Source organism: Talpa occidentalis, unplaced genomic scaffold (assembly GCF_014898055.3).
Source record: "Talpa occidentalis isolate TD23 unplaced genomic scaffold, MPIMG_talOcc4v2.1 talOcc4.13, whole genome shotgun sequence".
NCBI classification, from domain to species: Eukaryota; Metazoa; Chordata; class Mammalia; order Eulipotyphla; family Talpidae; genus Talpa; species Talpa occidentalis.
Window position 1 is genome coordinate 52,694,726 of NW_023601322.1, and position 14,079 is coordinate 52,708,804.

The 14,079-nt window shown below is 35.0% G+C and overlaps 1 protein-coding gene and 1 pseudogene across 11 annotated transcripts in view; one reads left to right on the forward strand and one right to left on the reverse strand.

Annotated features, from left to right (window-relative positions):
* The window catches only part of LOC119243219 (nucleoporin SEH1), a 145,196-nt gene that overhangs the window by 61,558 nt on the left and 69,559 nt on the right, over window positions 1–14,079 (forward strand). For 10 of the 11 annotated variants that reach the window (XM_037508880.2, XM_037508881.2, XM_037508885.2 and 7 more), the window contains 4 exons: window positions 5,226–5,556; window positions 6,077–6,220; window positions 11,666–11,730; window positions 12,263–12,472. In XM_037508880.2, coding sequence (XP_037364777.1) covers window positions 5,226–5,556; window positions 6,077–6,220; window positions 11,666–11,730; window positions 12,263–12,472 — 750 coding nt within the window. The remainder of the gene's footprint in view (window positions 1–5,225; window positions 5,557–6,076; window positions 6,221–11,665; window positions 11,731–12,262; window positions 12,473–14,079) is intronic. The other variant, XM_037508891.2, reaches the window with a different exon arrangement.
* On the reverse strand, window positions 4,305–4,542 carry LOC119243220 (cytochrome c oxidase subunit NDUFA4-like; annotated as a pseudogene).

The following is a 14,079-nucleotide window of genomic DNA, read 5'->3' on the forward strand; positions in this document are numbered from 1 at the left end:
TTTAAGAATGTCATTGAAATTTTTATTGGAATAGCATGAAATCTGTAAATTACTTTTGGTATTGTGGCCATTTTGATGTTAATTCTTCCAATCTATGAGCAGAGGATGTCTTTCCATTTTTTTGTGTCTTCTAATTCTTTTAACAGTGTTTTATAATTTTCTTTGTGTAGGTCCTTTACCTCTTTTGTTAGGTTTATTTTTGTTTCAATTATAAAAGGGATTTTTTTTTTTTTTGATTTCTGCTTCAGATTGATTGTTTGCATGTAGGAAGGCTACTGATCTTTGTTGATTTTGTATCCTGCTACTTTACTAAACTGATTGATTATTTTGATTAGCTTTTCGGGTTCTCTATGTATATTATATCCTCTGCAAATAGTGGTAGTTTTACTTCTTCTTTTCCTATTTGAATTCCTTGTATGTCTTTTTCTTGTCTTGCTGCTCTGGCTAGGACTTCCAGTATTATATTGAAAAGTAGTGGTGAGAGTGGACATCCTTGTCTTGTTCCAAATCTTAAGGGAAATGCTTTCAGCTTTTCACCATTGAGAATGATATTGGTTATGGGTTTGTCACGTATGGCCTTTGTCATGTTAAGGTATGTTCCTTCTATCCTGAGAATTTCGAGGGACTTTGTCATAAATGGATGTTGAACTTTGTCTAATGCTTTCTCAGCTCTGTTCATATGATCTTACGGTTTTTATTTTTATTTTTGTTGATGTGTTGGATTGCATTAATTGATTTTTGGATGTTTAGCCATCCTTGTGTCCCTAGGATAAATCCTACTTGGTCATGGTGTGTTATCTTTTTGATGCATTGTTGGGTTCTGTTGGCTAGGATTTTATTGAGGATTTTTGCATCAGTGTTCCTTAGATTATCCTGTAGTTTTCTTTTTTTGTGATGTCCTTGTTCGGTTTTGGTATTAGTGTTAATGTTCACTTCATAAAATATATTTGGCAGTATTCCTTCCTTTTCAATTTTTGGAAAGAGTTTGTGCATTATAGGCACTAGTTCATTTCTGAACATTTGTAGAATTCATTTGTAAATCCATGTGGTCCTGGGCTTTTGTTTTGGGGGAGAGTTTTGATTATTCTTTCGGTTACACTGCTTGTAATTCTTTCAGTTACACCTAAACAGTGTTCTATTTCTTCTTTATCTAGCTTTGGATGATTTTATAGTTCTAGGAATTTGTCCATCTCTTCTAGATTGTTGAACTTATTTGCATTTAACTGTTCATAGTAATATCTGGTTATTCTTTTGATTTCTGCAGTGTCTGTTGTAATTTTCCTCTTTCATTTATGATTCTGTTTATTTGTGCTTTCTCCCGTTTTTTCTTTGTGAACCTAGCTAGAGGTTTGTCTATTTTATTTTTTTGAAGAACCAACTTATTGTTTCATTGATCTTTTGGATTGTTTTCTTCTATTTCATTTATTTCTGATTTGGTTTTTATTATTTCCTTTCTGCTGGCTTTTGGGTTTTTTGTTGTTCTTTTTCTGGTTCTTTAAGATGGGAGATTAGGTTGTTTCTTTGAGTTCTTACTTTTGAACTTTCCTGTGAACTTTGTTTCTTTTTTATGTGAGTCTGTATAGCTATATGTTTTCCTCTAATAATTGCTTTTGCTGTGTCCCATATGTTCTGGAGAGTTGTGTTATCATTCATCTCATAATTTTTAATTTCTTCTTTGATCTCCTCATTAATCCAATGATCTAGTAGGGTGGGCTTCAATCTCCATGAGGTAGGAGGGTTTCTTTCTTTCTTTTCATGGTTTATTTCTAGTTTGGTATCTTTATTAAGGTCAGAGAAAATAGTTGGTATGATTTCGATCTTAGTGTATCTGTTGATGTTTGTGTTGTGTCTCAGTATGTGATCAATCCTGGAGAATGATCCATGTGCACTTAAAAATGTGTACTCCATTTTTTTTTGGGGGGGTGCAGTGTTCTATAGATTGCTGTTAAGCTTATGAGGTCTAAGTACTTGTTGAGAGCTCTAGTGTTCTTGTTTATTTTTTGTCTCATTGATCAATCAGTTGGGGGGAGTGGTGTGTTGAAGTCTCCTACTACATATGTGTTTTCTCTAACATCTTTTCTCAGAGATAATAGCAATTGTTTTATATATTTTGGTGCTTCTTCATTTGGTGAGTATATGTTGATGAGTGTTATGTCTTCTTGATGTTTTGTTCCCTTGTTCATAATGTAGTAACAGTCTATGTCTCTTTTTACCTTTTTTAGTTTGAAGTCTGTTTTATCTGACATAAGTATAGCTGTTCCTGCCTTCTTTTTTTGGTCCATTTGCTTGCAGGATTGTTTCCCATCCTTTTACTTTCAGCCTATATTTATCTTTTGTAGTTAAATGTATTTCCTGGAGACAACAGAAGGTTGGGTTCTGTTTTTTAATCCAGCCTGCCTCTCTGTGTCTTTTTATTGATTAATTTAGCCCATTTACGTTTAGTTTAATAACGTTATGTTGGCATCTGTATTTGCCATTTTGTTTGTCTTTTTGTGATTTTATTCGTTACCTTATTCTGTTCTTATTCACTTCTCTGCTGGTTTTGGCTTTAGGACTTTTTGTAGTGTTTTTTGGAGTGGATGTTTAGTAGTAATGAATTTCTGGAGATTCTGTTTGTCTGAGAATGTCCTTATTTTTTCTTCATAGAGGAAGGAGAACTTTACAGGGTATAGTATTCTTGGTTGGCATTTATTATCTTGGAGTTTGTTGAATATGTCACTCCATTCTCTTCTTTCCCGTAGTGTTTTTTTCGGAGAACTATGATGTCAGCCTGATTGGTTTTCCTTTATAGGTTATCTGTTTCTTCCCACTTGTCAGCTTCATTATTTTTTCCTTGTCTTGGACTCTTGAAAGCTTTACTATTATGTGTCTTGCTGTAGTTTTCCTTAATGCGGTAATTTGGTGTCTTCTAGCTTCTTGTATGTCTGTTTTCATCTTCTCTGTCATGTTTGGGAAGTTCTCTTCAATTATCTCCTTAAATAGTTTTTTGGTTCTTTGGTCTTGCTCCTGACCTTCTGGGATTCCTTATGTTTCCTTTCCTTATGGTGTCAGATAGTTCTTGAAGTCTTTCTTTGTTCTTTTTTCTTTTATTTCTCTATCCTTTTCTCTCTTAGTTCTTTTTTATTTCTTTGTCTTCAAGAGTACTGATTGGTTCTTCCATTTCATCAATTTTGTTTTTGTTGCTTCTCTTTCCCCCCAATTTCTTTAGCTCCTCCACTAATCTTTTTATCTCCTATGTTTTCTTTCATTTCCTTATTTAGGGACTCAATTTCATTGTTCAGTTCATTATTTTTCTCATATCATTCTTTTCCTTTTCATCTTTATTTTTTTTTTAATCGTGATGATTTTAAATTCTCTGTCTGGCAGACACAGGAGTTCTTCCATGTCACTGTTGTTGAGTTCTTTGTCCTTACCCTGAGGGCTTACTTTTTGTGGTGTGTACTTACCCTGAGGGCTTGCTTGGTTGTTTGAAGTTTTCCTTCTTCCTGTTGTTTCCTTATTTGTTCTATGTTTCCGGACACCGTGTCGCCGGTTCTGCTGGGCATCTCTTTGGGGTGCTCCAGGGATGTCGGAAACTCATCGCCAGAGGAAGTCCTGCACTGTTAGACCAAAACTCCACTAGGGCAGTGGTACTGTGTATGTGTTGATGTGTGCTGTCTCTGAAGATCCCTTCCCTCTCTATTTACTTGGATCCAGAGGGTGATCTTCAGGTCCCTGTCCTGCAGTTTCCTATCTTGCAACAATGGTGCCAGGGGTGCGCTTTCCTGGTGCTTGTAGCTCACCTCGTTGGTGATCCCCCTCTTGGTTCCAAATGGCAGAGGGCCCCAGGGCCTGGTTCGCATGCAGTTTTCAGCTTACCCGTGTGCCAAACCTACCCTCTCTCAGTTCCATAGAGGTTTCATAGGGTCCGTGACCTGCAATTCCCTGTCTTGCAACAATGGCGCTGGGTGTGCTTTCCCCAGCAGCATGCTTTTACCTCGGCGGCAATCAACCTCATTGCTGTTTAAGCCATCTGGAATTTATTTTGGCATAAGGTAGAGGTTTAAGTTTATATTTGTGTGACAGTGTTGGCAAATTCACTGTTAATAAGCGATGGCAGTAGGATTTAAGCCTATCACTTTTTAATTTCAAAGTCAGCATCTTTTTTTTTTTTCCCCAAGTTTCAGATGTATTTATTAATCAGTGTAAACCCCTACAGAATACACCACCATGATTTCGTACATTTAGAGGGAAGTATTTCCTGGTTAAGTGGAAAATTGTGCCAATGGCTTCATTTTGAGCAGCTTTATAGTGAAATATTTCATTTAGAAGTCTGGACCTTCTTTTTTCAGTTTGCTGTAATCTAAATGCACTGAATAGAACTTGTATTGATCATTGGGACCCAATTTGCTGGGTTATTCTTTCTGTCCCAACTGACATCTGGATTGAACAAAGCCAGGTGCAGGACATAGCGCTGCGCCCAGTACCTCCCACTCCAATAAAAACGAAGAGTGGTATCAAGCTAGGGTGCTTCTTGGCTTGACTGATCATCTGGCGGAGCATGGTTGTGGGAGAGGCCTTGGGCCGGGAAGATGAGAACAAGCCTGCAAGGCTAATCGTAGTCACTGCACCTAGGCAGTGTGGACCTTCAAGTCATCGAGGACCTCCTACCTGAAGGGCCCCCTGGTTTTTTTGTTTGTTTGTTTTTAAGATTTATTTATGCATAGAAGAACTGGCGTATAGGCCACAGGTATAGGAAAGGGGGATAGTGAGAGGATTCACCAGAGACAGAGTGGGGAGCAGTGGTTGAGACAGGAGTGATATGCTGGGGCATGTTGGTTAGCCCCCTTGGTGGGGATCAAACTCAGACTGTAGAGGTGATAGCACTGAGACTTAACTCCTAGGTCACTAAGGAGGCCCATCTTTTCTTTTGTATAGAGCTTCTTCCTTATTTAACTTAAAAAAATTGTCTATGGGGCTCTTTGTCATCATACATCTTATCATAAAAAAAGATTGCTGTATAGGTTTCGTTGGCACTTAAGCGAACAGTGTTATCTGAATGTTTTGGTAATTTGCTTGACATTGGTTCATAGATAGTCTAGGAGAAAACAATGAATACCGTATATAGTCTGTTACGTATTTTCCCATAAGATTTTTAAATAAGTTTTGAAAAACAAAACTGCTGTTCTGTCATTGATTTTTCTTTTCCTTTTCTTTTTCTTTTTTTTTTTTTGGTCTTCGTGAAGACTATCAGGGTCACTGACACAAAATGTGACCCTGCTTATTTTCATGACACAAATGCCAGTAAGGGTGATTTTGACTTGATGGATCCTTTAAAACTAGTGGCTGGGTCTCCTCATCAAAACAAGCATTTGACATTAGACTCAGAAACAGCTTTGCCTGTGGATAGTTGCATAGACATTGAAACATCTAAAGTGTCCATTAAAAAAAATGTGGACTTGGCATCTTTAAAGCCTGTTAGTCACGGTGGAATGAATTCCATGGATAGTCTTCGGTCACCAACTAGTGAAAGGCGAACATGTGAATCTTATGAGTCCATTGAAAAGAGTAAAGACCGTAAGTAGGCTTCTTGTTTTTTTTTTTCAAATGAAAGTAAATTATTATATAATTTAATATATAATTTATTATATAACTTAAGTAAATCATTATATAAATTATTATATATTTTTAATATTTAAAGTGTTTAACATTTAATACTTTTATTATGTTATTTATAAAAATAAGTATATATTTTTGATAGAACATATTTATGAGTAGAATTGTCTATTCCTTAACATTAAAATATTTAAGTGTTCATGTATTAAAAAATTGTATCTTTATTCAAATGTCTAGTGAAATGTATCTCAATTTTAGTTTTCTTTATTTTTGTCCTCATTCTTCACAGTGGACTTTTATTGTGATTAAAACTGACTTCTCCACCATCAGAGAGATACTTCTGATGAATTTTTCTTTTTCTGATAGTTTTTGGCAGATTTCAGTGTTCTTGATAACTAAGACAAGTCATGGAATAAGATTAAGAATATTATGTCATTTTATTTGTTGTAAGTGTCCTTGGATATTTTTGGAATTTTTTCAGAAGTGGATCTTCCTCAGAATGTGGTCTATCAAAATGAAGAGGGTAGATGGGTTACTGACCTTGCCTATTATACATCTTTTAATAATGAACAAGTTTTAAACATGTCTCTAACTAATGAGATGAATGAAGACTTCTGTTCTGGTTGTAAGTATATTCATACCTACTTTATTGTACCATTTTCATTGTTTCTGATGGTGTACTAAGATTGCTGTTATATATTTGTTGGCCACATCAAATCCCTGTTGAAATATGAAGACTTAGCTTGTCACTTTTTTTTTTTTTTTTAAGAATAGCGACTTGAGTCAGTCAGAGTTCATCATTGCAGAATGAGCTAAACCTTTTCCTTAAGCAGTGATACAAACACTCATTTCTTTTTAGAACTTCAGAGTTTAGGCTTTACTTTCTCACTATTTAAATTAAGTCTTGAACAAAAGAAATACTCTTAAATGTTAATGTGCAAAAGCCGGTTTGTTTTTGGTGAAGCTAAGAAATACATAAATGATAGAAGGAAAGATAAATGAGCAGAAAGATAAATGAAATCTCAAAGGATGAGAACACTGGGAGTATCAGTTAGGTTTGTTGATTAGCAGAACCTCGGACAGTAAGAGTAAAAATCAGGTTCAGTTTTTGTGAGACTTACTCTGTGGAGGTGTAGTTATGCTGCTGAGGCATATAGTGCCTGAACAACCTCTAAACCTGGAATGAAGAAAGGTGCTAAGTAGCCTGGCAAGCCTAGTCTTGTTTTTAATAGGCTCAGAAGGTGGAAGAAGAAGCTAACTGCTGTTTGTACTAAGCTCCTCCTAAGTATTTGATAATGTGAAAATACAGCAATAAAGGAGACATTTTTCCAATTCTTAAGAAACTGTCCATCAGCTAAGAGGAATAAGACAGAAATAGCACTCAGCATCAGTAAGAAATTCAAACCAAATGCTTTTGAAATTTTGAGAGGAAATATCTTTTGTATGAATGGCGAGGAGAGAATGATTTTCACATTCTTTTGTGATATTTGAATTAAGTTTCTGTGCATAGATATTTGGGGCCATCTGGAATTCCAAATGGATGGAAAAAACCATTTATAACATGGGGAAGCTTGGGCATGTTTTGAGAATAGTAAATACTTCCAGAGTGGTTAGTATTTATGGCAAGATGTGGAAAGGGAAAATAATAAGACATGAAGCTGGGTAGGGAAAGTAGGGCCAAGGTGTTGCTGGAGCTTTGACTAACTACTATGCCAAAAAGTTGAACTTGTTTGGTAAGCAATAGGGAGGCACTGAATACTTGCTTTGCAAGTCATCTTTGACAGTGATAATCAGTTGAATGAAAGATGTAGAACGTTGTAGACTTCTAGGTATCAGTGAAAATGAAAAGAAAGTAATGAAAGACACGGGAATAAAATGGTGAGGATTCATGACTGAATTTCAGAGGCTAACAGAGTACCTAGATAGATTGAGGTTTGTAGTCTGAGTTACTTAGGAAAATGGAAGTTAAATAACTGAAATGGGAGAAGTCAGAAATTTTAGAATTATGGGTGATTGTGCTTTGAAGTAGGGATATTCAAACTACAATCTGGAGGTATGTCAGAAATTGGAGGTTAAGTTAGTTAGATCTTGCTCAGTGATAATTTGATTTATCAAAAGGACAAGAAGACTGCACAGTGGATATTGGCTTTTTCTCTTAAAATCAATGGTCATGGAATTCTTGGGTGTTGGTGGGAGTATAAATTGATATAATTACTTTGAAAACCTTTTTTGGTAGCATTTTGTGAAGGTACACTTTATGAACTTTATATTTTTATTGCACGTGAGTATATACCAAGAGTATATATAGGGTGCATATATTCACCAACAGACAGATATACTAAGCATTTGTATGTAGCAGCTGTTTTAGCTACAAACTGTAAATTACCAGATTCTCACTAACAACAAAATTGATTGCTTATTCATACATTGGAATGTTACATATCACAGGGACGAATGATGTGCAGCTACTTGCAACGACATGAATTTCACAAATACTGAATGAAATGAGGCAGACTAAGAATGTCCTGTACAGTTGTGTTTATATACAGTTCAAATTTACGCTGCTGTGCAGAGTGAGAAAGGAACCATTGGTTCATGTAATGGTGAGAAGGACACTTGAGGGCTCTTTGGGTGCTGGGGCAACTTTCTGTTTCTTGATCTGGGGTGTTGGCTACACAGATATGTTCAGATTGTGAAAATTCATCCAAATTGTACACTGATAATTGTTTTTCATATAATTATGGTGCTTTGGTATAAAGTTCTTAAAAATTAATGTTTAAACTGAGAAAATATTTGCAATTCATATTACAGATTAAGAACTCATTTTCCTACTGTGTAAATAGTTCTAATAAACAATAAGAGAAAGACCACCCACCCAGTATACAGTTGGCTAAAAGATATAATCAATTTATAGAAAAGGAAATAAAAATGGATGTTAAAAATATCCCAAAAGTTCATTACTACTCTTAGAATGCAGAACAAAAGTACCAAATACTATATTTCAGATATTTAATTGGCAGTAATCCATCAGTTTGGTGATATATTTCAGCAAGCACGTGAGGGAAACATTTTAGTGTATTATAGTTACTGCCTCTAGGTGTGGCAGTTCCCATTCTGTGTATCAATTCTTCATATATGCTTGCATAAGTGGTTCATGGTATATGTGGAAGTTATTGCTTCACATTGTTCATAGTAACAAAAGATTGGAAGCCATGTGGATGTACAAAATAGGCTAAGTAAATAAGATAAATGAAATTCCATACATGGAAATACCCTGTGGCCACAAAGAAAGGTAAAGGAGCTCTTGAGGTACAGATGTGGAATGATCACCAAGATAAATTATTTAAAACCCAAGATACAGAAAAGTATATAAAATATTCCAGCATTCGTAGAAAAAGATCGCAGAGGAGAGGTCACACGTGTATTTGTAAATACATACATTATAAAGAGAAACCGAAAAAGAAGAAACACTTACAGGAATCCCTAGATACTTGAAATAAATCAAACATTCAAATTTTGACAAATTTCATGGGTACTTTATTGGTTGCTCTGGGAGTGTGGAAACTGTGATATGAGGTGTTGGGTAGACTTTTCAGTATTGTATACTCACATCTTTTGAAAACTTTATTGAAGCATAATATACATACATATACCTTTGGATTCTGAGCCACACGGGGCTTGTTATTAAAGGAAAACAAAACAAATAATGAAGGAATTTAACGAAACTCTTCTTGTGGTTAGAAAACAAGCCAACCAGATTGGAAAGGATATATAGCATGGGTGGTGAGGAAATGAAGAAAATGAATATGGAAAACTATTTAAAAGTTTGATGGAAGGAAAGAAAGAATGAATGAGATCAAGGGGAAATTGGGTTCAGGAAGCATGAATGAAATAGGAGTCTTTATAGAAAGGGGGAAGGGAATTCTGAAAATGTAAGAGAAGATACTTCAGATAGGGAAGATTGGGCCAAGGTCATAATTACATGTCAAAGTCATTTTAAATAAAAATTTACCTACTTAAACTATATTCAAAAAATGTACCTGAGCTCCTCTTCCCATTTCTGCCTTTTTTCCTCTCTGATACTTCCGTATATATAAGGCATTACATTGCCTCTACTTATAGCCTAGGATTTAAACTTAACCATTAAAGCATTCAGGTGACATTTCAGAGAACTATCGTTTTTGATTTGACATAGCTTCTTCTTAATAAATGAAGTTCTGCTTTTTTATAATTTGTGATTGATTTCTGATGAGTATTCAAAGTAACATTATTACTGTAAGGTGTTTTCTTTACCTGAAGAGTCCCTTAAAGTTCAGAGGAAAAGTAAATACAAATATAGTAGTATTTTGAGTTGTCAACCTAATGGTTTAAAAACCATGTGATACTCATCAAGGTAAATTGTTTCCTCTTGGGTTACTTTATGGACTATTTCCTACATCCCCTCTCTTGGCTGTTCCATGTAGTTAGTTGATAGATTTACATTTTAGGGCAGTGGTTTTTAACTTGAGTCATGGATCCTATAGAGAATCTCCACAGAAAACAGTGAGAAATACACAGTTTTTTTTTTTTTTTAATTTAAATTTTATTTTTATATTCCCCATACAATTACAACCCCCTTTTTTTGACCCCAATCCCTCCTTTCCCCACCCCTCACCCCCCCATAGAATGTCTCTGGTTCATAGTTGTTTGTTGATTTTGATATTTTCTTTCTTATAGTTATTCTTTTTCCTGGTCCCTTATGTAAGTTTTCTAGATTCCTGCTATGAGTGAGACCATCCGGTATTTTTCTTTTTCTTTCTGGCTTATTTCGCTGAGCATGATCCCTTCCAGCTCCATCCATGTTGCTGCAAATTGCATGTGTTTATCTTTTTTGAATGCTGAATAATATTCCATGGTGTATATATACCACATCTTCTTGATCCAGTCCTCTATTTTTGGGCAGAGAAATACACAGTTTTGTATATGACTTAGGAAGTTTCATGGTTTTCTTAATGCTCGTTCATAGTCCTCTAGATTGAGAATGTGTTTATGTGAAAAAATTATTGCTCCATTAGGTAAAGAAACAGCACTAACAAGTAAGACTCCTAGGCTCACTTCAGTGTTCTCCTTTTTCTAACAGGAAATATTCTTATCCACTCTCATTTTGTGTCTCAAGTTGTTGATGGAGGACTGTTTGGATATGATTGCCCCTCATGGACTAATAAGCACGAGGAGTCTCTCTTGGTTGCCCCAAGAGGACTGTTCCTCCTAGGTTGCTTTCCACTCTTCCCCGTTATGCTTAAGGGTCATAATGGGAGACAGATAGTCTGAGGACTATGCTGCAGACTTTTCTGCTAACTAGCCAACATGTCTAAAATTCTTAATTCTATGTTTTCTAGTTTGCCACACTGCAGCCAGCCCTTTTGGTATCACACCTGTCCCACTTTGCTCATTTACCCTTAACCTTTGAGTCATTTTATTCTGTGGCCTTGGCCTAGAGACTGATGGTATCCAGGTGCATGTGAGTAGAATGTTGTTCATTTTGTGATGTGAACTAACATACTTAGGTAGGAACTTGAAAGGAAGATACTAGGTGACCACTTATCCTAGTCTAGCCAGGTGATGGGGTTTTCTGGGATATGACACTTAACTGGGACCATCCTGGATAAGTGCATGGCTGGGCACTTCAGGATACATCTTCATGATGAGTTTACTGAGAGGCTTGATATTCTGTTTGTTCCAGATAGAATTCCACAGGTATTTAGTGTGAGTTCCTTAACTTGGGTGTTCCAGGCTCTTAAAAGGTAAAATTCATGTCAATCTTTTAAAAATAAAAAGCTAACATTGTGTAAAAACCCTTTAATAAGTTAGGGCAAGTTTGTAAATGAAGAACTCAATCACACTAGAGTGTTCCTTGTCAGAAGTTTGAACACCACAGACTGACATACTTAGTACAGATGTGTTGGTCATGTGATGGAAGCCTCACATCCTTTTTAAAAATTTTATTTAATATCATTTTCTAACTAAGTTATATTTCTATGCTAGCGTTTAATTATTAGTATAATTATTTTTAAACTTATTCCTTTTTAAGCTGAAGCATTAGCGTTAATTGCACAAGATGAAGAAGAATTTAATAAAGAACATCAATTTATGCAGGTTTGTAATTTTTTGACATTAACCTAAGTTTCAATTTTTTCCTGTACAAATCTAAATGTAGGCAAAATATTTCTTTCTGAATATATAGTTAGTGTAGAATTAACAACTTTCTCATGTTTTGGTAATTTCTACTTTTTCCTTTATATTCTGAATTATTGAAAAATATTGGTATACTGAAAAACTTTAATTCATTAAAGATTGCCTAAACAGGCTTCAAATAGTTTTAACAATATTTTACACTGACATAATGCTGTTTTTATTAAAGATGTACTTCTTTCTAAAGATTTGCATTAAAATCAGTGTTTGAATAGATTTTATGTTAAAGCAACACGTATAATAACTCAGTTATTCAAAAATGAATTTCTTTTCTGGACTGCATTACCTTAAGTTTGAATTTGTCCAAAATTTTCTGTGCAATTTTTAAAAATTTTCTTAAATTTGTTTAGTTAAATTTTTTTAATTTCTCGCCTCTTAGAAGAATAGAAAGAAGGTTTGCTGAGGAAATAAAATGAAACAATAACTTTCTTCCTAGGAAGAAAATATAGATGCCCAGAACACTTCAGTCGCACTGGGGGATACATCCTGGGGAACTTCAGTCAATTACAATGTGTTGAGGAAATCACTTAGCACTTCAGATTTGGACAAAGATGATGCCAGTTATTTACGTCTATCTTTAGGAGAATTCTTTGCTCAAAGATCTGAAGCTCTTGGTTGTCTTGGTGGTAGTTACAGTGTGAAAAGAGTAAGTATAATAAGTGCTCAGTGATTAAAGTCACCAGCCATTGTACTTTGAGTGTTACAATGGTACAACAAAAAATACTAGTATCTTTAAAATAGAGACTGAAGAGAGTCATGAAGAATAAATAGTGAGAAAAAGCTTTGGTTTTATCTTTCAGATACTGAATCCAGTCTAAGCCTTTTAACTAGTTCTGTGACATGGAACAGTTTATTTGATAAAATTTGTCCATGTCTTAATTTTCCAATTTTAAAATGGAATGCTGCTTTATAGGGTTTTGCAATAATTATATATGATACTGCATAGAAAATGCTTTTAGCATCAAACCTTGTATGTAGTACTTAGTACCTGTTAATTGCTATTGTTAAATCATTGATTGATGGGAAGAATATGAAGATTGATTTTTTTTAACCTGTTTTCTAAAACATGTTTTGAAATTTGAGTATTTTGGTTTAATAAAATGAAATAATTTTTTAAAATGCAAATAATAGTGATAAGTACATGAAGAAAAAGTGAGAAGGAACTGCTTCGACTGTTTGGCAGGGTGACATCTGAAGGGGGAGTGTACTGAATGGGACCTTAAATGATGAGAAGGGGGCAGCCACCAAAAGATTTGGAAGAAGAGTGTACCCAGCAGAGTGAGGTGATATATATATATATATATATATATATATATATATATATATATATAAAAGCCTGAAGTAGGGACCTAGAATGACGTTAGAGGAATAGAAAGCAGGCAGATAGAGCTATTGTGCTTGGAGTTGGGGGCAAAGGGTAGGATGGGTTAATAGCAGAAGTAGACAAGGACCAGATCATGACATCCTTGCCAGATCCCCCTTGGAGGCAGGCAGTAAAGTGACTTGTGGCCAGGTCGACCTTCCGCTGTAACAGCATGCCATCTTATGTCAGGGGCCTGGGTTGAGGTCTGTGAAGCGCAGAGGAGGAGTAGAAGCAGGCAGAGACATAATAAATAGGAGGAGATGTGATGAAAGTCAGGGACTAGGATGATAGTATAGAAACAGAAAAATTTAAGGATTCAAATTTATTTTGGATGTAGAGTCAAAGGATTTCTTAATAAATTCTATATAGGAAGTTAAAGTTAGTGAAAGGGAGTATTTGTTAAAACTGCATTTACCAAAGTATAATTTAAAATAACTAGCGTTAGAATTCACAATTGATTTGAAGAACTTTATTTTAAAACTGAACTATGTTTCTGGTCTGTGCAGCTAGTTAAACAATGAAACAAATTCTTTAGAGAGGCAGATTTTTCTCTCTGGACCAATTGAATTTTCAATATTCTGACAAAAGAGTTACTGAATACCTTACTAGACAGATGAACAAGACCTGGATCAAGGAAAACTAGATCTGTTACTCAGAATTTCTGTTTTAGTATTAGCTATAAATTGTTAATTGCATTCAAGTTAATATGTCAAGGGAAGAAATTCCCAGGTGAATTTCAATGAAAAATTGAGTGTATTTATTGTATTCATATTTTAGATCTACCATGTGAAAGTTCTGTAAGACAAGCAAGTGGAATTCCCTGGCCTTTAGCAAGCTTGCGTATAAACATTTCCAAAACTTTGAAAGCCAGTAGTAACACTGTAGAAAAT